This window comes from Leucopleurus acutus (genome assembly GCF_964270905.1).
Source record: "Leucopleurus acutus genome assembly, chromosome: 16".
NCBI classification, from domain to species: Eukaryota; Metazoa; Chordata; class Mammalia; order Artiodactyla; family Delphinidae; genus Leucopleurus; species Leucopleurus acutus.
Genome location: NC_139158.1, coordinates 62,591,284 through 62,618,624, shown reverse-complemented (window position 1 = coordinate 62,618,624; position 27,341 = coordinate 62,591,284). Strand labels below are relative to the sequence as shown.

The window sequence follows — 27,341 nt, the reverse complement described above, 5'->3', positions numbered from 1 at the left end:
CAGGTCCGGCGCGCTGCAGCCAATAGGCGCCGTCGCCGTCGTCTGCGTCACAGTCCGGACAGCCAATGGTGGCAGCGCTCGGCGGCTCGTGGCTCTTTCGCGGCAAAAAGGATTTGGCGCGTAAAAGTGGCCGGGACTTTGCAGGCAGCGGCTGCCGGGGGCGGAGCGGGATCCGGAGCGGGATCGAGTCCTCGCCTCGGCCTGCCGCCATGGGCCCGCGCCGCCGCCGCCGACTGCCACCCGGGCCGCGCGGGCCGTGAGCGCCATGGCCGTGGCCGGGACCCCCACGGGCGGCCCTTGCGCGCCGGCGCTGGAGGCCCTCCTCGGGGCCGGCGCGCTGCGGCTGCTCGACTCCTCGCAGATCGTCATCATCTCCACGGCGCAGGACGCCAGCGCCCCGCCGGCCCCCGCCGGCCCCGCCGCGCCCGCCGCCGGGCCCCGCGACCCCGACCTGCTGCTCTTCGCCACGCCGCAGGCGCCCCGGCCCACACCCAGCGCGCCGCGCCCCGCGCTCGGCCGCCCGCCGGTACGGACACCAGGGACACTGGGCCGACTGCGCTACCTGGACCCCCGCGCAGACCCTGGCGGGGGCGCGGTGTTTGGCCCGGCGGCAGCTGGGACGGGGGAGGGTGGGCTGACGCGCCCGGGCTGGGCGGTGCCGAGCCTGGGTTGGTCCTCCGGGCCCCGCCCCGGGGTGCAGGGTGACCTCGGGCCAGTCCTTGTTTGCTGCTCTGTGCTCTGGGCCTCAGCTTCCTCGCCAGAGACGCTCAAGGGTCAGACTCAGTGATAATAATTACCCCACGTGTATTCAGCTATCGCTGACTGCATGCCAGGTCTCTGGCAGACTTCAAGGCAGCTAAAAGTCACATCCATGCTGTGAGCTCGGTGTTGTCACTGTGCCCATCTGAACTGTGTCCAGAGAGGGGAAGTGACTTGCCCCCTGGTCACAAGGCTGCAAGTGAGATTTGAACTGAGGCCTGCTGGCTTCAGACCAGAATGTGTGGCTGGGTGGTGGGCATGGCTGCTTAGGGAGGTCAGGGGGGGCGTCCTGGGTCCAGACGGTGGAAGAGCCGCTGAGGAGACCCTCCTTCCTGCCTCGATGCTGGGACTGCCAGGTGCAGGCCTGGCCCTCCGGGCCTCTGGGGACAGGCCGCCTGGCTGGGAGGCCTTCTCTGCAGGGGCGGGGTGGCTGGGCCAGCTGCTGATCCCCTCCCTTTGCCTGTCCTTCCATCTGCCATCCTCCACCCTCCCAGACCCTGGTTGCCATGGAACCTCATTAATCAGGCAGGCAGACCCCTGGGCCCCAGTGGAAGTACTGGGTGGGTTGGGCCTCTGGGAGCTGGAGAGGAGGCCCCCGGTGCCAGGAGAGAGTAAATGCCCCAGGGAGATGCCTTGATAAAGTGCTCCCTGAGCAGCAAGAGGCTCAAGACAGTTCAGACTAGGGGGCCCAAAAGAAGCGGCTGAATTACAGGGGGAGAAGGGAGTGGAGCCCTGGAGCTTGGCCCTGTGGGCTCCAGGACAGGGTGTGGAGACCAGTTTGACTGGCACAACCTGTGGGTGAAGGTGAGGCATGGATGGGCAGGATGGGGTCTCCGCATAGGGCTTGGAGCAAGTTGTGGGAGGAGGCAGGGCCCAGGGCAAGGTGGTGGAAGCCGCCCAACTGCTCATGGCCTGGGTGGCAGCTGGTCCCTGAGGCATCCCGGCAAGGTTCCCCCAACCCCCTTGGCCCCTTGCCCAGTGTGGCCTTCCTTCCGGAATCACCGAGATGCTAATAATAACAATAGCAGGCACCATTGTTTTGAGACTGTATTGTGTATTAGGCCCTGTGCCAAGCACTTTACCCAATTAACTCATTTAACCCTTTCAACAGCCTTCCCCTTTTACAGGTAGGGACGCTGAGGCGTAGAGATGTTAGAACATTCCCTAGTAAGTCAGCTAGTGAGTGCTGGGACCAATCCAGATTTCCTGAGTGGTTAACTGCTGGTATGCCTTGCATACTGGAGATGCTAATAGAGGTTGAAGGAAGCCCAGGGTCCCTTCCTCCTAATGAGTGAGATGGATGGAAGTTGTACCAGGGGTGGGCCACCTGGCTCGTCTCCTGTACCCCAGCAACCTGTCCCTGTGGGTACCAGCTTGGAGCCTGGACAAGTAGCCTCCGGTTTAGCTGATTGACAGGTACCTAGCAGGCCCAGGGCTGTGGGTCCTGCCCTTGGGGAACTGCGCTTCAGGCTCAGAGGGACAGCCAGGGACTGGGCTGAGGACGTATGCCCTCTCCTCCACCCCCAGTGGTGTCAGGGGCAGCCTCATTGGGCCTGAGCATTCCATTCATTCAGCAGTTGTTAGTGAGCACCTATGAGGTTCTAGGCACAGGCAAGTAAGGAGCCTCTGCCCTCACAGTACTTAAGGGCCAGTAGGTGTTTTCTGCCGTGGGCAGGGGTGAGGGCTGGTGCGGTCTTGGAGCTGAAGTTCAGAAACATAGGCCCAGCTTTTGCCATCCAACACCCCCTAACATTGTACATGTGGGTAGCCACTGGCCATCTGAGCTGTGGCCTCCACTGACCCCCTGCTCTAGCATTTGTTTGGGGCAATCCTTGAAACAAGTGACAGGCTCAGCTTCTGCACGAGTGAGCATTCATTGAGTACCTCCTGCATACAAGTCTCTGCAATTCAGCCATTCCTCCTGGCCCTTCCTGTCCACCTCTACCCTGTTGTCATGGCTGCTAAAAAACAAACTAAATATAATACACATTTACTATAGAAAAAGAGTTAAAAGGCTAGAAAGTTGAGGGGGACAAGATCCCAGCCCCATCCATTTTTCCTTTTTTCTCCTCCTGAGCCTGCTTTTGTTTTTAAGGCGGTTATGACAACTTTCTTTATCTAAAGTTTTAGAAATTGACGTTTTTCCTTTATGTCCGTGTTCCAGCAGCACAACATCCGCACTTTAGAGATAAGGCAACATGGCCCTCATGTTCCTCCCTCCCATACAGAGGTCACCCCTGAAATGGATTCTGTAGTAATAGAAACTGAACCAGAGAAAATGGTTTCATGAGCTGTCAGTATGTCTTTGGGAGGCTTCTGTATCAGCCTGCCTCAGTCCGTCTTGACAGCAGCGTGGTATTCCAGAGGCTGGATGAACCAGTTTTTGTGTCCCCTCCCATGGATAGGTGTTTGAGTCATCCAGATTTTTTCACCAATGTTTTGTTTGTCTTCACCCCTGCCTTTTGGGTCCCTGTGCCTGCATCTCTAGAGAGCAGCAGCAGAAATGGGCATCCATCTGCTTGAGCCCTTGTTTTAGAGTGTGGCATTGATCTGCCTTCAGGGTGGGCACCCCTGTGGGGAGCAGGAAGGAGGCAAGGGGTGCGGTTGGCTGGAGCATACTAGGGTTCAGGCCCTAGGGGCAAGGCTGGAGAGGGGGTACATTCTGGTTCGGCTTTAGGGGGCCTGGCCTCCGGACTAGCCTCTGCCCAGCCCACTAAGGTTTAGATCCTGACTCCACCTCTCACTATGTGACCTCTCCGAGGTGCAGGCTCCTCAGGAAGCGGAAGTCCTCAGAGCACCTGCTGCAAGATGGTTGGAGGGTTTGATGATCGCACGCAGGTAAAGCAGTTACCTAGTGGTGCTCGGTACACAGGAAGCACTCAGCGCGTGTGAGCTCTTCTAGCTGCGGATCCCTGAGGGAATCCATGAGTGTGTGCGTGAGAGGGAGTGTCAGCATGTGGGGTGGTTCATTCAGCAAACGTTTGTTGATGCCCAGACCCTGTGTACAGAGACTATTCAGACCCAGTGCCCGCCTCTGAGGGGCTCCCTGGCTTCTGGGTGAGACAAACGCATCTGCAGAAATTTGTAGCGAGAGACCATGTGGGGAAAGGTTGGGTTTGAGGCAGTTCTGAGGGAGAAGAGCCTCAGTTTCTCTTGTGGGATCAGAAAGGCTTAGGTTATGGGTAAGGTGCCTGCCCACAGAGCGGGAAGCGTTGGTGTGAATTAGGAGGGAGGGAGGCAAGGGCAAACCAGGGAGGGAACCAGCATGAGCTAAGGCTTGGAGACACAGGTTTGTGAAGAGAGATTTCTCAGCAGAAGTTCTTGTGGAGAATTGGTGGCAGTTGAGGATACTAAGGTGGAGGGGGACAGATGGAGGCAGGGAGGCCAATGGGAAGACAGCTGGTCCAGGTGGGAGGTGCTGGTGGCTGTGGGGACAGGATTTCTTGGCAGCCGGTTGTGATGAGGGCAGCAGGTGGGGCTGAACCAGGTTCTAGCTCAGGAAACCCTGTGGGGAGGGGAGGGGAAGGTACATCAGGATGCAGTGGAGATGCCTGTGAGACCTCCAGGGCAATCTCCATCCTCGAGTGGTATAACTAAATCAGAGGGCATCTGGGCAGGACTCCTGGCTCTGCCACTTCCTGCCTGTATGACCGTGAGCTTCTCTGGGTTTCAGTTGTTTCATCTGTAAAATGGGGCCATTACTGTGCTGCCATATTCACAGACAGTCAGAAACCAGAGAGAGGCAGTGACTTACTCAGAGGACCTGTTTCCTAGTGGCTTGAAATGACAAACATTATCACACAGTTTCTGGGGGTGAGGAATTCAGGGGTTACTCAGCTGGGTGCTTCTGGCTCAGGGCCTCTTCTGAGCTTGCTGCCAAAATGTTGGCCCGGCTGCAGTCGTTGGAAGGCATGACTAGGGTTGGAGGATTTGCTTCTGTGCTTACCTGTGTTGCTGTTTGGGGGGAGACTTCAGTTCCTTGCCACTTGGGCCTGTCCTTAGGGCTGCTTGAGTGCCTGCATGACATGGCAGCTGGCTCCCACCGAGAGTGAATGATCCAATAAAGAGAGCAAGGAGGAAGCTCCAGTGCCTGTACGATCCAGTCTCAGAAGTGACACACATCCACCATATTCTGTTCATTCGAAACAAGTTACCAGATCTGGCCCATATTTAAGGGGAGGTGAATTAGGCTCCATCTTTTGAAAGGAGGAGTATCAAAACATTTGCAAACTACCGCATGCCCCCAAGAAGGTGGTGGTGGAACTGGGGCTTGGACTTCTGCCTTCCAGTTGAGTGTTCTGTCCTATGGGGTAGGATTGTGTCCCCTGGGACCTCCCCCTCACTCACACACTTGGGCATCCTGGGAGAGAGACTGAGGCAGGGGGCCGCTTGGGAGCACCAGGCCCTCAGCCAGGTCTCTTGTGGCCCCACTCTCCTGGTTACTGGGCATCCTCCCGTTGTTTTTGCCGTAGGTGAAGCGGAGGCTGGACTTGGAAACTGACCATCAGTACCTGGCCGAGAGCAGTGGGCCAGCTCGGGGCAGAGGCCGCCACCCAGGAAAAGGTACCCCCCGAGCTTGGGCTAGGGCAGACCTCCTGGTTGGACCCAGGTTGGGGGGTGTGGGCAGACAAACATGCTTGCAGACTAAGCTCTGGTCTGTTAGGCCTGGGCCTGAGCCAGGCCTCTGGGAGCCCCAAGGGGCAGCTGGAGTGGCCGCCTGGCATGGCTTCCCCAAGCCCTGGGGTGTGGGGAGTTCCCCAGCCGGAAGAGGAATACTGTGGTTGGCAGGCTGCCACAGGGCCTCCCTGCTTGGCCTCACCAAGGGGAAGGAGCCATCTGCCCCTCAGCCCCATCCCCCAGAGCCTGGCTGGGGCTGGGGGGTGGGGGTGGTGCTGAGGGACCCTACCCTGCCTGGCCCCCAGGTGTGAAATCCCCAGGGGAGAAGTCACGCTATGAAACATCGCTGAATCTGACTACCAAGCGCTTCCTGGAGTTGCTGAGCCGCTCGGCTGATGGTGTTGTCGACCTGAACTGGGCAGCTGAGGTGCTGAAGGTGCAGAAACGGCGCATCTATGACATCACCAACGTCCTTGAGGGCATCCAGCTCATCGCCAAGAAGTCCAAGAACCACATCCAGTGGCTGTAGGTACCAGCCAAACAGGAGGGTGGGTGGAGGCCCGGGGCCAGGCCAGCCCGGAGGAGCTGATAGCGATACCCACTGTGGCTGCCCGGATTACCATCTTACTGCTGGGCAAACCGAGGTTTAGAGAGGAAAGTTGGCTTCCCTGAGGTGATAGATGCAGGCAAGAACACAAATCTTACCTGTGTAGCTCAGTGTAACTTTACATATTTCTTCACCTGGGTGACCACCATCTCGATAAGAATAAGGAACATTTCCAGCACCCCAGAAAGTTCCCTTGTGCCCCTCCCAGACAGTCTACTCCTCATACCACCAGGTGACCACTGTTCTGGCTTCTGTTGCCATTGATGAGATTGTTTAACACAGCTGTTTTATTCTTGTTAATTCTTATTTTATTTTTCCCTTTTCACCTCTTTCCCCGGTCATCCTACTCCCGTCTCTGACACATTTGTGTTCTCAGTTTTCGGTAGATATTCCACTCTACATCATTTTTTTTCTTTTCACTTAATATGTCTTAGAAATGCTTCCATGTCTGCATCTAATGCATTCTTGTCCTTTAACGCAACTGCATAGTATTCCACGGCATGTCTGCCCTCATTCACTTATCCAGCCCCCTATGAGGGACACATGGGTGTTCACAGACATTCAGGCCCGACGTTGAACCCGGCCAGTCTGCCTTGGAGCCCAGCTTCAGCCCTCTGCTGTTTTCCAGCTGAGGAGCCAGGCCAAGAGGAGCAAGGGCTCGCCTGGGTCTTACAGAACAGAGGCAGCAGCAGACTGTTCTGCTGAGGGTCACGCCTCCTGGGAAGAGGGGCCGGGAGCTACTAACCCTCCCTTTGCCTCCCGGCAGAGGCAGCCATGCAGCAGTGGGGATCGGTGGGCGGCTTGAAGGATTGACCCAGGACCTCCAGCAACTGCAGGAAAGCGAGCGGCAGCTGGACCACCTGATCCACATGTGCACCACGCAGCTGCGTCTGCTTTCCGAGGATGCTGACAGCCAGCGATATCCTTGAACTGCCTGGAGGGTGACCGTGGCCCCATCCAAGTGGGAATAGAGAGGCTACCCTGGGCCCTGGATTCAGGAGAGGGTTCTGGCTTTGGATACCAGTCCTGGCCCAGCCTTTAGTCACTGTGTGACACTGGACAAGTTACTCTCTGAGTCTCAGCTTCATCTGTAAAAGGGGAAAATAATCCTATTCCAAAGTTGCACAGAATGAAACAAGAAAAGCTAGGATACCAATAACAAACATTTATTTAATACAATGATTCGGTACCTGGTTGTAGCTTCAAGGTTAGAGATATAAGTTTTTGTCTTTTATTTACAAAAATAGAAACTTTATTTTAAAATAAGCTTTTTTTTTTTAAGTGAATACCCAAATTACGTTTATACATTTTGGAGATAACTACTAATTGACACCAAGGTCATGGGTCAGAGTAAATTCTCAGTACCAAGCCTGTATTTGTGTAATTTATAGGAAATTATTGCAGGCAGCCATTATTACCTTAAGATCTGATGGGTAGAGAGTGGTCTCGTACAGATGTGGGAACTGAGGCTCAGGGGCATGAGATAGGATTGAGTGCCAGCTATGTGCCAGGCCCTGGAGTGGGAGATGCAGAGGACAGGAGTGACTCAGCGGGTATGGGCTCTGCCTTATGAGCTGTCTGGGTGGGTGGCCCCCAAAGGCCAAAGGTCATGTGGTCCTTGACTCCACCAACCCTGGCCTACGTGACCTGCCAGGACCTTCGTAGCATTGCGGACCCTGCAGAACAGATGGTTATGGTGATCAAGGCCCCCCCCGAGACCCAGCTTCAAGCCGTGGACTCCTCAGAGGTGAGACCTGGGAGTCTAGACTGGAACAGGACAGGCTGGGCTGGGCTGGTAGTTAGCTGAGCCTCAGTTTACTCTGCCTGCTACCTTTACCCAGACCTTTCAGATCTCCCTTAAGAGCAAACAAGGCCCCATCGATGTTTTCCTGTGCCCTGAGGAGAGTGCGGGCGGGATCAGCCCCGGGAAGACCCCGTCCCAGGGTGCAGCTTCTGGGGAGGAGGACAGGGCAGCTGACCCTGCCACCACAGTGCCACCACCACCATCATCTCCCCCCTCATCCCCTGCCACGGATCCCAGTCAGTCCCTGCTAAGCCTGGAGCAAGGTGGGTGAAGGGTGGGTGGGCAGGGCGGGGTGGGGCCCCCCTCTCCCGGGTGGGTGGGCAGGTGTGACAGCCCCTCTGCCCTCCCTGCCGGGGTGTCCCCGGCCTGTGATGCTCCCCCGTCTCCCCAGAACCTCTGCTTTCCCGGATGGGCAGCCTGCGGGCCCCCATGGAAGAGGACCGCCTGTCCCCACTGGTGGCGGCTGACTCGCTCCTGGAGCACGTGCGGGAGGACTTCGCCGGCCTCCTCCCCGAGGAGTTCATCAGCCTGTCCCCCCCGCACGAGGCCCTCGACTACCACTTCGGCCTTGAGGAGGGCGAGGGCATCAGAGACCTCTTCGACTGTGACTTTGGGGACCTCACTCCCCTGGATTTCTGACGGGGCTTAGGGGGACCAGGGCCTCCTGGGATGCCCACCCTGTCTCTGTAGCCCTGGAGCCCCCTGCCCCTGGCCGTCCTCCTAGTCCAATTGGAAACGTTTAATTTATACCCCTCTCCCCTACCTCCAGAAGCTTCTAGCTCTGGAGTCTGGCTACTGCCAGGAGGCTGAGCAAGCCAGGAAGGGAAGGATTCTGTTTGTGGTGTGTATGTGCATGCACCCAACACCCGACACGTGTGTACACGGGGTGAGTGGTGTGTGAGCATGTGTGTGTGCATGTACCGGGGAATGAAGGTGAACACATCTGTGTGTGCACTGAAAACACGCCCCAGTGTGTCCACGTGTGTGTGCATGAGCCCATGTGTGCGCATGGCGGGGGCTCTAACTGCACTTTTGGTCTCCTTGCTCCAGGGGCCCCGCGAGGCCCAGGGTGGCCACCTGCCCCCAGAATCCTGCGTGCTGACCAGGCCGGGTGGCGAGGCCTTGGCCTGCTCGTTTGCAGGACCGCGAGAGCACTTCTGTCGTCTTAAAGGTTTTTCTGATCGAAGCTTTAATGGAGCGTTATTTATTTATCAAGGCCTTTTTGGCAAGCTTGGGGCATCAGCAAAGGGTAGGAGGGATGCGGGGCTGATGCCGCAACTCCCTTACCCCTGAGCGAGGGCAGGGGTCCCTGAGCTGTTCTTTGCCCCACTCTGAAGGAGCTGAGGCCTGAATGGTTTATTTATTGGGAAAGTGAGGGAGGGAGACAGACTGACTGACTGACAGCCATGGGTGGATCGAGGGGGTGGTCTCTTCCCACGGGGTCACTGCAGGGCCCCAGCTGCCCCCAGGATGGATGTGAGATGGGAGAGGTGAGTGGGGGACCTTCACTGACAGGGTGGGCAGGAGGGGTGGGGTGAAGGGCCTCCCCCCCAGCCCAGACCACAGGGGCCCCTCCTGTGGCATTTGAAGTGCCCCTTCCACCCCACTTCTTGCTCTGCCCCACCCTCCAATCTGCACTTTGATTTGCCTTCCTAACAGCTCTGTTCCCTCTGCTTTGGTTTTAATAAATATTTTGACGATGTCTGGGCCCGGTTTGGGGACTATGTACTGGGAGCAAATGTGAGGGTGGGAGAGGTCAAGGTTGCTGGGAAAATGCCCATTCTCTACTTCCCTCTCCCTGTCCCTGCCTGGCTTCATTTTATTTGAGCCTCACCACCCCAAGAAAGGTAGGCTTCATCACTTTTACCCTAATTTAAAAACTGGTCCGATAAAGTAATAAATGAACTCCCTTCCTTTTTCCAGCCCCAGAGGAGCCACTCTGATCAGTTTGCTATGCTCCTTCCAGATGTTTCTGGACATTTGTAAACATGCAACAGATAATTACAACAGGCTGATTCCGTGTCAGGTTCTGGGGACACACGTTCCCTCCCCTCATGGAGCTCTCAGGACCTGCTGGAGGAGACTCAAATGAGAGGATCAGGGAGGGCTTCCTGGAAAAGGTGGTGCTTGACCTAAAGCTGTAGGATAGAAGAAATTAACTGAGGAGGAAGAGGAAGAACACACCAAGCAGGAGAGGGCCACGTGGGCAAAGGGCCCTTAGGACCTGAGAGAAACCAGTGTGGCTGGAATCCTGAGGTGAGGGCCAAGGTGTAGAGACGTTCAGTCTTGGGCTTTATTCGGGGGACGAGGACCCTGGTGAGTCTGAGAGAGGAGTGACACACCCTGTTTTATATTTTAAAAGCTCCCTCTGGCAGCTGTGTGGAGGATGGGTTGAAGAGGGGGCCAGAACAGAAGAGCCAGGGGGAAGAGAAGCCCAAGTAGAGCTTCAGAGTGGAAGGGAGGGTGACTGGGAGACGGTCCACACGGACCTATTTAGGAAACCCTTAGGTGGGCTTTCCCTGAGCCAGTCCCTATTTTAAGCCCTTCACTGTCAGTCAGCCCCCAAAACAGCCGTACGATGTGTCTACCCTTACTCCCATTTTGCAGAAGATACAGACGCGCACAGGCGAAGCCACTTGCGGGTTTTGTCCACCAGGTGGCGCGCTTGTGCTCCTTCCGTTTGCTGTGTTGACCCTATAACTGTGCGGGACCTGCCCTCGGTGGGCAGGCGCAGCCCCTCCCGTTCTGTTCCTGGCTGTGTAGTACTCCACGCTGGCCGTCATTCGCTCAGCCCTTACCCGGTGCAAATGACCCCTTGGGTGGCTCCTTACTCCGTAGTGGCCGCTTCTCCCCGGGAGGTGGGGAGTCGCAGAGGTGAACGGTGTTGTTGGAATTCATTGCGCGGCTCTTGCCGCCCTAAAGGCTGGAGTTTGCTCCCCTTTTCCAGACGGGGAAGCTGAGGGCCTGGAGAGGGGCTGGCGTAGGGCCGAGCTCTCAGACTGGCCAGTGCAGGGGCCGGGCTGGGAGGGGGCCTCGGCGGCCCTCCGGGCGGGGGCGGGGGCGGAGCCTTGGGGGGCGGGGCCCTCAGCCTCCGCGCCGGCGCCGATCGTCGGGCGCCCCCCCTTCCTGTGCCCCGAGGTCCGCGGCGGTGGCGTCCAGAGCCCGCAGCCGCATAGAGCCGGAGCCGAACGGGTGGCGGCGCCATGGCGTGCGCGGGGCTGCTCACTGTGTGCCTGATCCGGCCGCCTGCGCCGGAGCCCCCGCGACCCCCCGCGCCCGCGCCGGCAGCCGGATCCGCAGGACACGCGCTCTTCCAAGACGTGAGTGGGGAGCGGGCCGGGGGCGCCGGCGCTGTGGCCCTGGGGGTGGTGTCTCTCGCGGTGTCTCTCCAGGTCTCTGTCGTATCTCTCCCTGTGTCTCCCTGGACTCTGTCTCTCACTGCCCCCGTCTCTGCGGCTCTCTCACTCTGCTTTTCCCTGTCTCTATGCCCGTCTCTCTTCCTCCAGGTCTGTTGGGGACCCTGCCGCTGCCTCTGGGTCTCTGCCTCCGCCTCTGGGTCTCTGCCTCTCTCACTATCTCTCTCTGACCCTGCTGTCTCTGTTTCCGTGTGTCTCCCTTATCTTTATCTCTCAGCCTTTGTGTCCCATTCTGTCTCTCATTCTTTCTCTCTTTCTCTCTCCTTGTCTCTGGTTCAGTGTCACTGTCCCTCCTGCCCCTCAACCCGGAACAACCCCATGTATGTGTCTGGCTGCGGGGGGGGGCTGTCAACCCTTGATCACAGGAGCAGTCACAGTGCCCCTCTATGGCAGCCCGGGTCCAGGTTGACCCAGGCAGGGGGGCCTGGAAGAGGAAGCAGTCCCCTGACTCCTGACCTGGTGCTGACCCAGAGTCCCTTAGATCCAACCCAAGGATCCCACAGTTGGTCGGGGCTGCCCACAGTCACTCTCTGTGGTCTGTACACCCTCTCCTGACTGGCAGGTGGCCCTGCAGCCCCTATGGACACCAGCGTGGAGCAGCCTGGCCCGACCTCGGTCACTGCCCTGAGCCCCTTCCCCACCTTTCACCCCAGCCCTCAGTCCGTCCTGTGCCTCTCATGCCCCCACTCCCAGAGGTCCCTGCCAGTGGGAAAGGCTGTACTCCTGCCCACTCCCCACTGTCCCTAGTGACTCAGCACTTGGCCACAGTCCTCCCAGCTGGAAGGGACCTGACCCTCCCACTTCCCAGATGGAAAAACCAAGGCCTGGAGGGTTAGGGATATGTCTGAGATCACACATGGAGGCAGGGGCACACTAGGGTGTGGCCCTAGGTGTCCTCGTTCTCAGCTTAGCACCCCTCCCCCACTCTCACCCCCGTGTGTCTCCAGGCTGCTGGGCTGCTGTGTGGACCCCGAGCCAGTGGCAGACCTTCTCTGAGTCAGGCTTCTGGCTAGGGATTACATTCATCCCTGAGCCTCACTGACCCAAGAAAACAGTCAGAGGGAAGAGGTATTCAGGACCTGGAGCTGATAGGGGCTCTATGTCCAGGCTTTGGCCTGCCCCTCCTTGCCAGGCCTGCTGATGTCCTATTTGCTGGGCTGCTTTGGGTGACCTGGGAGTCTCTGGTCCCTAGGGGAGACAGGGACCAAGTCTTGACTCTGCTCCGCTCTTGTTGCCTCTGTTGCCCTTCCTGTCTGCTTCTCCATGAATACAGTCTGCCCACCCTTGCACGTACACACACACACACACACGCACGCACGCACGCACACAGACCTGCCCAAGACCCTCATACTGAGTTGGCCTCATAGGAAGCCCCAGCCCTGGCAGGGTTAACCCTGGGCTGCTCCCCTGTGTGCTAGTGGGAAAACAGTCACCCACAAAGAAAGGACTAGCCACTACCTGCATGTCAGGGTCTTCAACAAGCTCACAGAGACACAGCCCGGAGTGGGCAGAGTCTGGGACAGACCATAGCCACACAGCAGAGTTGGGGTTCAGGTCTGGGATGGGTGCCGAGGATACTCAGGCCGCATCTTGGCCCATCTCCCCACCTTCCTCAAGCTGGGACCGTTCGAGGGCTGATGCATCAGACAGAACTTGGGACTGACTCTGGGTGTGGGAGGTGAAGGTGCAGAGAGCTGGCTTGGAGCACCCCCCACGAGGCCAGGCCCGCAGAAGTGAGCAAGCAGTGGGGCCCATTGTGTGCTCTTCCTGTGCTCACCTTGCTGGAAGAGCTCCTGCAGGGCCGAGCTGGGCAGGGAGCTGGGACCATGCTGGGCAGGAGGAAGGGAGACGCAGGGGGCAGGCCAGCCACCTGGGGCTCTGTTGAGTTGGGTGGGAGCCCCTTGCCTCCCAGCTCACAGCTCCCATCCATGCCCTTTTGTCCTTTAGGTTTTCCGCAGAGCAGACAAGAATGGTGAGTGTGGTTTCCCCTGGGTCCCACAGTGGGGGCATGGGTGACGGACATCAGGGAGGCTCAGGGGAGGGTTGGGGGTTTGGGGGCCCAGTCTAGAATGGAGAAAAATCTTGAGAGGACCCAAATCAGCAGAATGAACCCAGGTGTCCTTCTCGGAGGAAGTGTTGTTTTGAATCAAGTTTGGCAGGATGGAGAGTGGAGGAAATGTGACTTAGCCAGAGGCTGGAGGTGGGGGCTTATTTTCATGCAGTGCCCTGGCACACTGGGGGGTACTTCTCGTATATGACCTTATGTTGTCCTCACAACTGCAAGCTAGGTGAGAACTCTTCACCCCATTTCACAGACAAAGGAGCAGGGGCCCAGAGAGGTAAAGCAGGCTGCCTGAGGTGGTGGGCCTTGAGCCCAGGTCTAACGTGATGCTTGGCCCCAGGCTCCCTGTGTGAGGGGCTTGGAAGGGTGTGGTCATGGAGATGAGGCCCTGTGGGGGATTTTATCTTAGATTTTTAGAGTGCTCAGTAACTTTCCACATTACCAACCATCTGGACACAGGGAGGGCTTGGGCAGGATAAAGCTAGGCCCAGGGAATCAGCTCCTCCTGCCCTGGGTCCTGGGCAATCTCAGACTCTGGTCTGGCAAAACCTTGAAAGCTAAAGCAGGAGCCATTAGGGGACCCTGCAGGCAGGTTGCTGCGCATAGATGACTCAGAGCAGCCCACGGTGCCTTGATTGGCCAGTGGAGGGTCTGAGCTGAGACAGCCCGTCAGCCTTGACCTCACTTTCCTCTGGGGGCTTCAGACCTGTTTATGTTTCAGCCTCCTTGAGAGAGGATTGTGTCCCCACCCCTTGCCCCTTCTCCCTGGGTCTCTTCAAATTGGTGGAGACCATTTGTTCCAACCGGTTCATCAGGGCACATGGTCTCATTTGGATCCTGGCATCTTGTCTGGGGAAGTTCAGACCCTCCCCCAGCTCCACTCTCCCCACCCCATCTGCTTAGAGACCTCGCAGGTGACGCTCTCGGCCTCTGCTACATGTGCCCTGCGGATGGGGATGGCTTTCCCTCCTGAGCCAGCCTGCTGCTACTTACAGGGGCTCCACTCTTAGGAAGATCTTATCTGACTCCCTGTGGCTTCTCTGTGAAGGGCCTGGGTCCAGAGCACGGAGGTCCCCTCCACCCTGGAGCCACACTGGCCAGCATGTGGGGCAGAGACCCAGCCCCGAGTCCTCCAAGTGACATGATCTGACTGTGACCCAGGCTGTTGTTCATTTGTTTCTTCATTTGGCAAACATTGAGTCCGTACCCAGTGCCACATGTGTACTGCCCTGTCCCTTGGGTGCCTGCAAAGTGGGCCCTGTTGCCTTAAATGGGCACCTCTGGGGGCCCCAGCCCTTTTGTCCCCAATGGCCAGGCCTCCCATCAGCTCAGAATCCCATTCCACTTGGCTGGGTGTTTGTGAGATGCTGCAAAGCCTTCAGTGGGCCTGGATCTTGTGGCAGGGGTTCAGCCAGGGTCAGGGATACTGACTTGGCTCTCTGTCCACCCACCCTGCCCAGATGATGGTAAGCTCTCATTTGAAGAATTCCAGAATTACTTTGCCGATGGGGTTCTCAGCCCCGGGGAGCTGCGAGAGCTGTTCAGCAGTATTGATGGGCATCCCGCTGAGTGAGTACTCAAGGGGGATGTGTGCACCGCATGTAGATGTGAGGCCAGGCTGTCCCAACCCCACTGTGTCTCCTGCTGCTTTGGTTCCTTATGGAGGATGAGGGGGGCAGAGGGAGAGGGGTGCCAGGGCTCAGTGCCAACTTTACCCACCCACCTACCCCCTCCCTGGCTCCAGCCTTGCTCATCACACTGCTTCCAGCTGGGACCCCAAAATAGCCAGGCCTGAGTCACCACCTATGGTTCAGCCCACAGGTGTCCCCTCTTCCAACTCCTGCTTCCTGCAGGGACCAGAGGATGCCTGGGGACAGCTGGCCCCCGCCTGCTTCCACCCATGGATGCAGGTGCTTCCACATCTATAGGCCTTAGTGCGAGTTTGCTTGCCTTCTCTCCTGCTTCCTCACACGGGTGCACACACATGCACAGCTATCCCTTCCTCTTACTCCCCTTCCCCCCATCTCCTTAGAATAAATCCTAGGCTCCCATGTCCTCCCATGTCCTCAGGCTTGGGCTGGACCCTTTGTCTGCAGTGCTACCACCTAACCACCACCAGATACTCCAGTCAGATTTCTTTTCCTTCAAGGCCTAACTTAGGCAGCCCCTCCTCCAGGAAGCCCTCCCTGACCTACCAAGTAATACTCCATGCCTTCTCTGCATTTCCGCAGACCTGGGACCTGGCTCCCCCTTCCCAGCTCTAACCACTCCTCTCTGGCCTGTGTTCATATCTGCCTCCCCGGCCTGAAACCCCTTTGGAGGCAGAGAGTGGGACTGAAATTTTGCCCTCAGGGAGTGTTTGGCGGGCTGATAGTACCCGTGCTCCCCCTCTCTGTCCACTGAGCAACTTAACCTGGGGTGGAGTCAGAAGTTGCCTCCTTGTCGGCCTGAGCTGGGCAGGAAGAGGAGAGGAACATTGGCTTCAAAGTCCCAGTTTACCAGGCCCAAGTCAGCGGGTCTGAAGGGCGCCTTCTCTTTTCCCTGTAGCAATTTGGAAACGGAGAAACTGTGTGGTGAGTAGGCCCATGGGAGCTCTTGTCTCCCGGGACCCCTGGGCAGGTGGGTGTGATGAGAGGCTGTTGCTGGTGTCCCATGGAACAGGATCGGCTGGGCTCAGGGTATGAGGCCTGGTTGGCTGCTGGGGAATTCCAGCTTGTAAATGGGGGCGTGGGGGTCCGGGAACCTTTGAGCACCTCCTCTGCCCTCAGACTACTTCTCTGAACACCTGGGCGTCTATCGGCCTGTGCTGGCTGCACTGGAGTCGCTGAACTGTGCAGTGCTCACTGCCATGGACACCACCAAGCTGGTGAGTAGAGGGGCTGATGGTGGGTGGCCCAAAATGAGGGCACGGGGTGTCTGCTGTGCTGTGGCAGCCTCCACCACTGGGCTCAGGGCTGTGGAGCTAGAGGCCTGGGTTCTAATCCCGGCTCCCACTTTCTGGCTGTGCATCTTTACCTCTCTGGGCCTCAGTTTCCTCATCTGTAAACTGGGCATTATAATAGAACCTACCTCCAGACATTTGTTGTGACAATTAAACGAGAATGAAGGCAGGGATTTTTGTCTGTCTTGTTCTCTACTCTATTCCCAGCACCGAGACCTCTGCCTGGCACGCAGTAGCCACGTCACACCTGGAGCTGCTGCTGCTACTGCTTTTATTATTGACCAGACCTAACTGTTGTGGGGTATGAAGGCCAGCTCCCAGCAGGGATGGGCTGTGGGGGAGGGCACGCTCACACACATCCAGACGCTCGTACTGGTGTGTGGAGCTTGGTTGGGGGGCAGCCTAAGGACATGAGTGAGTAGGCAGGCGTGTGTGCACCCATGTGTTGGTGTCTGTGTATGGACACGTGCGCACAAGCATAAACAGTGCTCATGGCCCGGGCTCCAGGCCCTTGGATGGTATTTTAAAAACACCAAAAGGCACCCCTCCCTCTGTGTTCTTTTTAAGAAATGTCTCCACCTAAGGGGGTGAGGAAGGAACAGTGAGCAGGCCTGGGATTGTGCCTGACCTCACTTTGAGGCTCTCAGCAAGTTGATGATCATCTGAGGACAGGGCTTCCCCTTCTGGTTGCTTTCACATGGGATTTAGTAGTTTTTCAAACAGTCATCCCTTGGGGCCTGGCATGGGATGGGAATCCAAATGGTATATGATGAGGGGTTGGTATGTTATGATGACTTCCATATCTGTGGCCTGGACACAGGTGGGGGCATCGCCTGCCTTGTTGCCATGGAAACAGGGCCCTGGGGGTGGGCCCCTAGACTGGCATTCTCTGAACTGGCACTGGTTAGTGGGGATTCAAACTGCAGGTCAAAGTAAGGGCCCCAGGGGTCCTGACCACCTCCTCCTGGCCCAGAAAGGGGTAGAGGGTGACCCATCACCACACGACTCTGCCAGCTCCAATCACTGAGCCTTTTATCTGGCACTCAATGCCTCTGATAGAGCTGCAGCTCAGCCTGCCAGGTGTCTGCCTCTGCACCCCACCCCCCAGTCCAACATGAGTCAGTTGAACACTTCATGCACCAGCCTGGAGCCACATTCCTGGTACATGGCCCGGGTCATCCAGTGGCATTGGAAGGAACGCAATGAGGCCACCATGGAGCCGCCTGTCCACACTGCTGTGCCACGCCCGGGTTTGGCCACCAGGCGAGGCTGCAGTGCCCCATAACCATGCCGCCGGCACTGGGCTTCCAGCTCCATCTCCAGGCGCTCAGTGAAGCCAGGGAAAAGCGTGGAGCCACCGGCCACCACCACAGTGTTGGCCAGCCGTGTCCGTAGTGTTGTGGGCATCCTCTGCAGTGCCCGGAAGGCCAGGGTGGGCAGTCCCGGCTCAGCCTGGCCTAGCAGACCCGGCTGGAAGATAGGTTCCGGGCAGCGGAAGCGCTCACTGCTGAGGCAGACAGAGCACCCATTGCCTAAGTAGAAACTGACAGGACGGTGGTGGGCAGGGTTACGGAGGTCACCCTCGAAGTCCAGCGACACATAGCAGCAGCGCTTCTTGAGCTGTGTGATGACCTTGCGGGGCAGGGCATGCAGTCGTTGATCGGGGCAGGCTGCCACCAGCAGGTCCCGCAGGTAACGCGACAGAGTACTGCCTGCCACGTCCAGCCGGAAGGTGGCCTCGTGCCACGAGTGACCCGCATAGATGGGTGTGGCGTGGCACACGCCAGCGCCCGCCTCCAAGGCCAGCCCGCTGAACGCGCCGACAGAGCAGAGCGCCAGCAACGCGGTGCTGGCTATGTGGCACGCGGGCACTGCCAGGGCCTCGAACAGCAGCTCGGCCACCCTCTCGCGGCCCGCGGGCGGAGCCGACGGCGAGTCGCTCACCAGCACCGGCCACTGCTCTGGGCACACCCGCAGGCCGCCCACCAGCAGGCGCTCCCACAGCCCCTCCAGCGCCTCCCAGTCCACCACCACGCCGTGCTTGATGGGGTGCGCCCGCGCCACGCCGCCCGCCAGCTCACAGCCGGGCAGCACGGGCCAGTCCCAGCTGGGCACCAGGCTGGAGCTCTTCAGTACCAGGCGCGGCTGCTCCTCGCCCGCGAAGCCCGCCTTGGTGAAGCCCGAGCCCTGGTCCACCACCACCGCGACGCGGCCCAGCGAGGGCAGCCGGCGGACCCGGCGGCTCCCGGACAGCGACGCCACCTTCGGGCCGGCCACGCCCTTCAGCCCAAAGCTCCGCCCCCGGCGTGAGAACCCCGCCTCAGCTGGACTTGATGGTGGCCCGCCTTTCAGCTCTTGGCTCTGCTTCGTGGGCCTACGGCCCCGCCTTTCTGCGCTAGAGAACTATCGCTCTCATTCCTTGGGCTCCGCCCTCTGGTCCTGAAGTCCCACTCTTCTGGCCGGAGTGGAGGTCTCTTTTCAGCTCTTGGCTCCGCCCCTGGGCCTGAGGCCCGACCTTTGGTTCGTCAGTCTCCGCCCTAACTGGGCTCTGGCTCAGGCCCTCTTGGTCCTCCTCTGGCTCAAGGCCCCACCCCCTCTCTGAGGACTCGCCTGGGTGGTGCGGCTCCGCCCCCTAAGTAAGCGCTTGCTGAGGTGGACGACGAGAGGGCCGCTTTAAGAGATTGAGAAGCCTCCAGGAGCAGCTCTGAGAAGGAAGGGGTCTTGCGGCAATGTTTTCCAGACATATATCCCCCTTGGGGACCCAGGAGTCCACTTCTCAACTGGGCTTGACCCAAGTATTGTAGCTCCTGGTCGTGGAGTTGGGAGGGGGTGGTCAGAGAAGGAAGGAAAAGAACTTGGACTCATTGTGACCTCAGTTCTCAGCACCTGCCGCGCTTTCGCAGCCTCTACCCTGATGAAAACACCTCAGACCCATCCTCTCTCCTGGGACAGGGTCAAGGGCAGTGATTTTGACATCCAGGGGTCTGGCCTCAGCCGCTCAGCCCAACCAATTTGATTCCTTCCCCAAACCACTTCGGATTATCTGATGTGCTCTGGCCAAATGTGCGGCCCCTTCCCTCTCAACGCTGAAGAGAAAGCTCTTAATCATGGATCTCCAGCCACCCTGAAGATCTGTGTGCTTAGCCTTCAAGGGCCCAGGTAGCCCACAAAGGGATTCTACCTTCAGGGGCTTACAAACATGGACTTGAGTTTGAGACTCAGTTCTGAGGCTGACTGTGCACTGGGCAAGTCCTAATCTCTCTCTGGGCTCAGTTACTTCCTCCGAAAGGCGGTCGTCCTCACACACAGGAAAGAGTCCACGTCTTGTCTCTGCAGAGTCTCTTTATTCTCTTTAGGACCATTCTGGATGCAAGTTGAAGACCCATTCCGGTGAGCTTAAGCTAAAATACGGACTTTTATCACAAGGGTCTTGTATGTCTTATGGATACCAAGGCAAGGGTGAAATCAGGTTTTAGGAAAAGACTGGAATCAGGGCCTGACTGTCGGCCTGTGGGGGACCCAAGATATGCACTGGCTCTGCGTTCTGGTTATATTCTTCTCAAGACTGGCTTCAGCCTGTGCACGTTCCTGTAGAAAACATAGTCTCCTACAGCTCCTAAATTACAGACCTAGGGAAGGGGCTGAGAGGACCAGCTTGGGCCAATTGCTTATGCCAGGAGGTGTGGCCACATTGAGGAACGTGGTTACCCTGATTGTAACCATGTGGATGGTAGGAAAGGGTCAGTTCTCACAAAGCAGCAGGGGAGATGCTATGGGTAGTACAGCCTCCAGCCTGATGCAGGTGATGTGGTGTTGACACTGACAAAAGTGTATCTTCAGCAGAAGCTGTGCCTGTGGTTTTAGTGAACTGGGACCTTCACCCCTGATGCATCTGCCCCCAAAGGGGGCATTCTGATGTTGGTCTCCAGTGGAATGCAGGCTGCAGGTTTGGCAGGGCTGGAGGGGATAGGGTCCGGAGCTGGGTTTGGGACCCAGGAGCGAGAGAAGCAGCTGGGTCCTGCCCACAGAAAGCATGCAGGGCCTCTTGTGGGTGAATTAGGGAGGTGAACCTCGAATTGAAGACCACAAGTGGCAATATGGCCAGAGCAGGGGTGAGGGTGGAAGTCACTAAGAAGCCCTAGAGGCGAAGACCAAGGCTGGGGGTCTGGACCTGTACATCCCAGTAATAAGTTTGGGCATTTCCCTGTGCACAGCGGAGAACCAGTGTGAGCTTATGAGCGGGAGCGTGAACTGCCCTACAGACCAGTGGTTTGGAAGAAGCCTTTGGTTGCAACGTGGGGAAGAGAATGGGACAGGGTAATTTGGGAGACAAGTCTCCCAAAGGTGAGGTGCCTTGAGGGTTACCAAGCAGAGTGGGTTAGGAGTGAGGGGTCAGAGGACCAGGGACCCCAGCCTCTCCTCCTGGGTGCTCTCAGGCAGAACGTTGAGTCTAAGCCTCAAACTATGCTGACCATGAGACCGTCACAGTTCTTCCCCAAGGTGGTGGCTTTTTGCCTGGGACCTTCCCTCAGCTTAAGAAGGACCTGTGAGTGCTGGAGACTCTTGGAGCTGCCTGGCCTCTGCAGGAAGCAGGCCCCTCCTCCTAGCGTGGCCAAGCCTGGGTTTGCCCAAGCTCTCTTCCATTGGGCCTGCAGAGCCGTCAGGATCTGACCCGGGCCTGGAGCTGGAGGGGAGAGGAGCAGCCTCCCTCCACTGTGGCACGGTGACACCCCCCCCCCCCCGCCCCGCCAGCCCGGAATAGGGGTTCTGACTCTTGGGTCACAAGAAAGGAGGAAGCAAAAACCGCCTTGGCTCCAGGCCATGGCTGTGGCTCTGCCTTCAATGCGCCTGTTCTCCCCTGTCTCGCTCAGGGCCTCAGTTTCCCCCACCCCAACTCTATGCCCCGATGCCTCAGACAGGGAGGGCTACAGGCGCCAGGGTTGCTATGCGCTCTTTATTGGTATGGACTGGGGTCCGGAGGTCCGGGCCAGGCACTCAGTGCCGCGGGCGAGGGCAGCGGCGCCGCTTGCTCGGCTGCTCCTAGGCAGGGTAGGCGTAGCGGCCAGCCTTGCTCTCCGTCAGCAGACGGGCGACAAGCCGCCGCCAGCCATGCGCGGCCTTGGCCCCGCCCCCCACGCCGGGCCCGCCCGCGGGCCCACCCGCCACGCGGCGCTCCTCCTGCTGCAGCCGTGCGTCCAGCAGCCGCAGCAGCAGCTTGACTAGGATCGTCTTCGTTTCGCGCCCACGCGCGCTCTCGCGCAGCTCAGCGCCGTCGCCCGCACCTTGCAACGTGGGCGCCGCCGCCTGGGAGCCCAAGGGGGCGCCCGCCGCGTCCTCACCCGGCCGCCCGGGCCGCGCGCCGGGGCCCGCCGTCGCCTCGGCTAGCTGCTGCCTCTTGTCCAGGCGGAAAAGCAGCACGATCTTGGTCTGGGGGTGGGGCAGGGGCGTGAGGGGAAAGAGCACCCCCCCACCTTCCTATCGGGGACCCTCACCCACCCGGGTTCTATCTCCCAGGACCCTGCCCCCTCTACGTTTCCGGGACTCCTGCCATCCTCCCAGCCCGGGCAGGGGGAGGTGGGGGAGGCAGGCACCCTGCCCCCCTCGCCCGGGATCCTGCCTCGCCCCTGGAAACCCTCACCCCCGCCCCCGCCAGGCTGACCTCCTGAGACCTCACTCCGGTCACGTTTATGAAATACGCTGCCTGCCCTCCCAGCCTCGATGCTGAGACCCTCACCCACCCCGGCCCCGGTCCAGGGCCTCTGCCCACTTGAGGAGGGGGAATGGAAAGGGGGCATAAGGGAACTCCCTGTGCCCATAGCCCCAGTGGCACCAGCTAGGGCTGATTTGCCATGCCAGGACCTCCACCCATCTGTCCACCGTTGGGAGAATCCCCTCCTGCTCCCCCCCTCCTAGGCTCTCAAGTCTCATCCACCTGGTTTCTGGAATACCTGCTCTCCCTTCCGGGTTATTAGGACCCCATCCACACCCACGAGGGTTCCTGGGATCCTCATCCTCAGAAGGGGTTCTCTAACCCCTTCCATGCCCCACAAGGCCTAGAGTCTCAGCATCCCCTCCTGTCCACCTGTCCAGGTCCCCTGAACTCCATCTGCCCCTTGCCCCCCTGGGACTCACACTCGGCTTCTTCCACTTGTGGTTGAAGAACTGCTGTTTCCGCCAGGCCTTGTCCACGTCAGGTGGCCTCTCCTTGCGGGCCTGCTTGGGCACTTTGGTCCTCTTGTGGGAACTGTTGTTTCCCATGGCAGGTCTGGTCACCACTGGGGGGGCCCGGCCCATGCTGCCTCTGCCCTGCCCTGCCCTCTCTCTGGCTGGGGGTCCCTGCCCAGGCTCTGTCCCAGAGAGGCCACATTGTGACCTCATGGGTCAACCTTACCAGCTCCGGGCTCCGAGCTGCTCCTCCCAGAACACACGGGCCAAGCTCGGCTCCATTTACTCTGTCTGTGACTTCTGGCCTTGGTTTCTCAGCTGTAAAACTGGGCTAATGGCCATAAGTGAGGCGATGCTTGTAAGGTGCTTAGTGGTGAGGAGAGGAATTTTTGTGACGTGCGTTTGAATTCTGACTCTGCCGCTAACTAGTTGTGTGACCTTGGCCAAGGTAATCAACTTCTGTAGGCTTCAGTCTTTTCATATGCAAAACGGGGTCAATTATGTTTTCTGTAAATTATTACGAGGATTAAATGAAACTCTGCTTAGAAACAGGGCCTGACGCAGAATGGGTGCTTGTGTCAGCCAGGTTCTTTGGTTGTAAACAACGGAAACTGATCAGTCATCTTAAGCACCAGCAAGGGAATTTATTGGAAGGATTTCGGGAAGCTCAAAGAACGGCCAGGAAGTCTAGAGATCAGACTTGGAGAAACCACTGGCCTGTCTGAGAATGAGAGGTCCCAGCCCCACCTCTGTCCCTGCCCATCTGACGGCTGAATTGAGGCAGGTTATGGGCAGAAGACGAAGCCCTTGATGTAGGATGCCTCTGGAGCCCCTTGTGGAGGGGCCACCACAGCTCCCCAGGACTCCCACCCTGTACTGTGTGTGTAGGTGGAGTGGGCACGTTTCTTGTTAGAATTATGTTTGACAATGAAAACAATGGCAGTTCTTTATTAAGAACTTGTGTGCCAGGTACTAGGCTGAGCCCTAGGTAGGCGAAAACTCACTGCAGCCTCTCAACAGCTCAGCGAGATGGCTATTACCATCCCTGTTTTATAGGTGAGGAAACTGAGGCACAAGGAGATGAAGGTAGCTGGGGAGTCTCTGAGCGTTCCAGGTGGGCAGCACAGGGCCTGGCACATGGTGGTCCTCCCTGTCTCTGCCTGCCTTGGCAAGGGCTGGGGGGAAATGGCAGTGTAGACGGGGATCAGTGCTGGTGTGTGTGTGTGTGAGGCCAGCGACCTGCTGTCTTGTATCTGCAGCTCCTAGTAAGAGGTGCTCAGTAAATGTTTGTTGCATGGATGAGTGAATGAATGAATGGATGAATGAATGAATACTAAGCTTGTGAGTTTGGGGCCAGCTGGTGAGTATGGCACCATATCACACTGTCATTTTGCCTCATGGGTCAAAATTGCCCTGCCCCACCCGACCCAGCCCAGTCTAGCTGTGCCTGCGGCCTCACTGGCTGAAGGTGGGAGCCCCACCAGGGAAAGGGCCTTGAGGGCCAGACAATGGCAGATGCTTCTCTGTGAGCTGGCCTCATACCTCCCAGTAAGACAGGCCAGGCCCAGACAAGGAGGGGGTCCGGGGTCTGCTCCCCACCGAGTCCCAGTGCCTTTCTGCTTATGCCAGGTCTGCATGTCCTCTGCTCTTTAGGCTGCCACTGTTGCTCTGGTGAGCAGGGGGTGGGGCGCAGGGGGCAGCTCCCCATTCAGAAGTACATGCTTGGAGCCAGGAGATGCTGACCACGCCCCCTCTGCCCCCAGGAGTATGAGCAGGCCTCCAAGGTGGACCAGTTTGTGACACGCTTCCTATTGCGGGAGACGGTGAGCCAGCTCCAAGCCCTGCAGAGCTCGCTGGAGGGGGCGTCAGATACCCTGGAGGCCCAGGCCCACGGCCCACGGTGTGTGAGGAGCTCTGCCCACCTGCGGGTCCGGTTCATGAATGCCCCTTATCTCCATGTGTCAAGGCCCTCAGCTTTTATCATGTTCCATGTTCTAGCATCCTGGAGCCCAAATTCTTGTTCTTAGGCAGGGAGGCCAAGAGGGGTGAGCAGGGGTGGCTGGCTTTGAGGCTGGGCCTCAATGTCCCGGGAAGCCTGTCTTACCCACCCAGGCCCGTGCTGGGGCCCCAGAGCTTGGCCCCGTGAGTCTGGGAGCAGTGGGCTGACCCTCCACTCCCCTCAGGTCAGATGAAGAGAGGGTGGAGGTGCAGAGCAGGCCCCGAGGCAGCCGGCGGGCAGGGCGCAGGGCCCTGCGGAGTGTCAGTCGGTCACCCACCTGGTCTCCTGGCTCCTCTGACACAGGTGGGTGTGCCTGCGGTGGGATGGGAGGGCCCGGCATCCCCCCGGGCCCCAGTGTTTGCTCCTCCACTTTCCCTCAATTCATCCCAAGAAGCCCCCAGCCTGAGGGGGCCCGTGCCTGACCCCCAGGGCAGTGCTCAGAGGCTGAGATGCACTGGCGGCTCCAGATCAACCGTCTCCAGGAGCTCATCGACCAGCTGGAATGCAAGGTGAGTGGCCGTGTGGCCAGTGCCCCGTGCCTGTGGACCTTTTGGGAATCCACCCAAGCCAGGCACACGCCAGGGACCTGGCCCACGCTCTGCGTCCCTCACAGGCCCCCCGGCTGGAACCCCTGCACGAAGAGGAGTTTACCAAGGGGCCCAACTCGGTGAGTGTGTGAGAGGGGCAGGCAGCTGGGTGTGGGAGTTCGGGAGGAGATCATGAAGTGAGGAGGTTCACGGCCAGCTGCCCCCAGCCTCTGTCTTGTACATATGCCCCCTTCTCCAGGCTTGACCCAGCCCTTGTCCCCTGGGCCTGGCAGGCAGGTGCTGGGTTCTGGCCCTTTGCTCTGTGACCCTGCAGAACTCTGTCCTTCCATGGGCGTCAGTGTCCCTTGTCTACAGTTCTGAAAGCTGGGTCTGGAGCAGTGTGGGCAGAGGCTAACGCGGGCAGGAGGAAGGGGTGCCACACAGCAGGAGAGTGGGGCAGTGGCTGGATCGAGGCAGCAACCTTGGTGATGGGAAGAGGGGATGGAGTCAGGGAAGCTGGGGGCCAGGCTGGGGCAGGAGCCCGACCTCAGGGCTGGCTGGGTCTGGTGCAGGACAAGAAGGGTGGGGTCGTCCTGGAGGCCACAGCAGTCCCTCACCCCATGCCCTGCCCTACCGCACCCCAGCTGACCAGGCTGCCTCTCTTGCCAGCACATCCTCGTGGCCCAAAGGCAGGTGCAGGTGGCAGAGGAAGCCCTGCAGGACTTCCACCATGCCCTGTGCTGCTACGTGGACTTCACAGGGGCCCAGAGCCATTGCCTGCAGTGAGTCCTCAGCCGGGTGGTGGGCCGGCCAAGGTCGGGGTGGGGGGTGAGCACGAGGAATGCTGGGACTGAGCGTCCCGGGCCAGGGCTCTCGTTAGACACCCCTGGCTAGGTGGGCAGAGGTGGTGGCAGCCCAGGCCTGGCCTGGCCGTCTCTTTGGCCCTGCAGTGTGTCTGCCCAGAAGATGCTGGACAATGCCTCCTTCACCCTGTACGAGTTCTGGCAGGATGAGGCCTCCTGGAGAAGGTATGAGTGGTGGTCTAACAGCTAATGTTTATTGAGTATGTGCCCTGGAGTGAGTCAAGCCTGGGTTCAAATCATCCTCTCCTATTCACTGGCTGTGTGACCTCAGGAGAGTTACCCCTCTGAGCCCCAGTGGCCTCCTTTTCAAAATGGGAGTGATCATAGTTCCATCCTCTTATCACCTAAATGAGATGACATGTAAAGAATGAACACAGTGCCAGGTACAAGGTAGGTGCACAATGAATACACACCTTTACCACTGTGCCACACCCTATGGCATAGGGCCTATGCCACACGCCTTGTGTGTTATTTCATGTAATCCTCCCAGTATCCCAGTGAAGTGGACACTATTGTCCCCATTTCACAGAGGAGAAAACTGAGGCTCAGAGCCACTACGAGGAAGGACTCAGATCTGAAACCAGGCAGCAGGACTGGGTGGGAGTGGGGAGCTTTTAACCATGTGGTCCTGATCCTTGGGGACCAGCTCCAGCCTTGGTCCACCTGCGGCCCTCCCCAGGCACCAGCAGTCCGCCTGCAGTAAGGCCTTCCAGCGCATCCTCATTGACCACCTGCAGGCTCCAGACACCCTCACCACTGTGTTCTTCCCAGGTGGGCTTCAGCTCCAACCCTCTCCACAGCCTTGGGAACTGGGGGGAAGGGCAGTGGGCACCTGATGGCCTCTGACTCCCCACCTCTGACTCTCAGCATCCTGGTGGATTATGAATAATAACTGAGCCTGACCTGCATAAGCCAAGGACCCTGGAGCCCTGCCTGCCTCCTTCTGGAGCTTCTGGACTGGTCAGCTCAGCTCAAGACCAAGGACGCTGCCACCTCCTATACCTGGGGCCTGGCTCTCAGAGGCCTCCCCTCCCAGAGCCAGCTGGCGGAGAATCTCTCACCCCGGGGATCAGAGACTGGGCTGCTTGCTGTGTATTTCTTTCTTTAACAGTGTATTTTATTGCTCATAGCTTTGGCCTCTGAGGCACTCTGGCATCTGTCTAGCTCAGGAGCCTGGATTCTGGTCCCCTCTGCCCCTGCCTTGCTGTGTGACCCAGGGCAGGTCCCTTCCCTCTCTGAGTGGGCCTTGGGCTGTCTGGCTACCTAGTGGGTGCCTGCTTTCTTCTTGCTATCTCGGGGCCAGGCTTCTGCTCTTCCCCAACCAGCAGCAGAACCAGGGCTGATGCTCAGGGACTGTCCATACCCCCGAACCTCGACCCCCGAGGCTGGGCTGGATCAGTCTGCAGTCTGCAAGGACCTGGGTGTCCCCATCACCCTCCTGGGCTGGCAGGCTCCTGACTCTTTCAGCACCTGCGGCTGCACCAGAGCCCTCTGCAGGATCCTGGGTTGGTTTGCATGTCATTTGCATATCATTTGCATGCTCATGCCCACCCATACTAAGGGCACTATGGGAAGCCCCAA

General features: G+C 58.7%; 4 protein-coding genes across 6 annotated transcripts; 2 read left to right on the top strand and 2 right to left on the bottom strand.

Annotated features, from left to right (window-relative positions):
* Positions 1-265: 265 nt before the first annotated feature.
* Positions 266-8,426, top strand: E2F1 (E2F transcription factor 1; the record flags this gene model as incomplete). The annotated part of the gene is made up of 7 exons (XM_082856966.1): positions 266-526; positions 5,232-5,322; positions 5,682-5,901; positions 6,750-6,902; positions 7,616-7,730; positions 7,825-8,050; positions 8,179-8,426. The coding sequence occupies 7 exons, from the start codon at positions 266-268 to the stop codon at positions 8,424-8,426; spliced, it is 1,314 nt and encodes a 437-aa protein (XP_082713092.1).
* A 2,549-nt stretch (positions 8,427-10,975) lies between these two features.
* Positions 10,976-26,656, top strand: NECAB3 (N-terminal EF-hand calcium binding protein 3; the record flags this gene model as incomplete). 3 transcript variants are annotated; one of them, XM_082856677.1, is made up of 13 exons in its annotated part: positions 10,976-11,107; positions 13,151-13,175; positions 14,726-14,834; positions 15,813-15,838; positions 16,034-16,131; positions 24,135-24,271; positions 24,555-24,673; positions 24,800-24,879; positions 24,984-25,037; positions 25,567-25,679; positions 25,848-25,925; positions 26,440-26,531; positions 26,628-26,656. In XM_082856677.1, the coding sequence occupies 13 exons, from the start codon at positions 10,991-10,993 to the stop codon at positions 26,654-26,656; spliced, it is 1,077 nt and encodes a 358-aa protein (XP_082712803.1). The 3 variants fall into 3 exon arrangements, with proteins under 3 accessions (XP_082712803.1, XP_082712801.1, XP_082712802.1); XM_082856675.1 differs by having other exon boundaries at positions 10,991-11,107; positions 24,555-24,724; XM_082856676.1 differs by lacking the exon at positions 24,984-25,037 and having other exon boundaries at positions 10,991-11,107; positions 25,585-25,679.
* On the bottom strand, positions 17,326-19,929 carry ACTL10 (actin like 10; the record flags this gene model as incomplete). The annotated part of the gene is made up of 2 exons (XM_082856813.1): positions 17,326-18,486; positions 19,915-19,929. 2 exons carry the CDS (start codon positions 19,927-19,929, stop codon positions 17,326-17,328), a joined length of 1,176 nt encoding a protein of 391 aa, XP_082712939.1.
* Positions 21,247-22,464, bottom strand: LOC309972912 (uncharacterized protein C20orf144; the record flags this gene model as incomplete). Its single annotated transcript, XM_082856812.1, has 2 exons — positions 21,247-21,633; positions 22,339-22,464. The coding sequence occupies 2 exons, from the start codon at positions 22,462-22,464 to the stop codon at positions 21,247-21,249; spliced, it is 513 nt and encodes a 170-aa protein (XP_082712938.1).
* Positions 26,657-27,341: the final 685 nt, after the last annotated feature.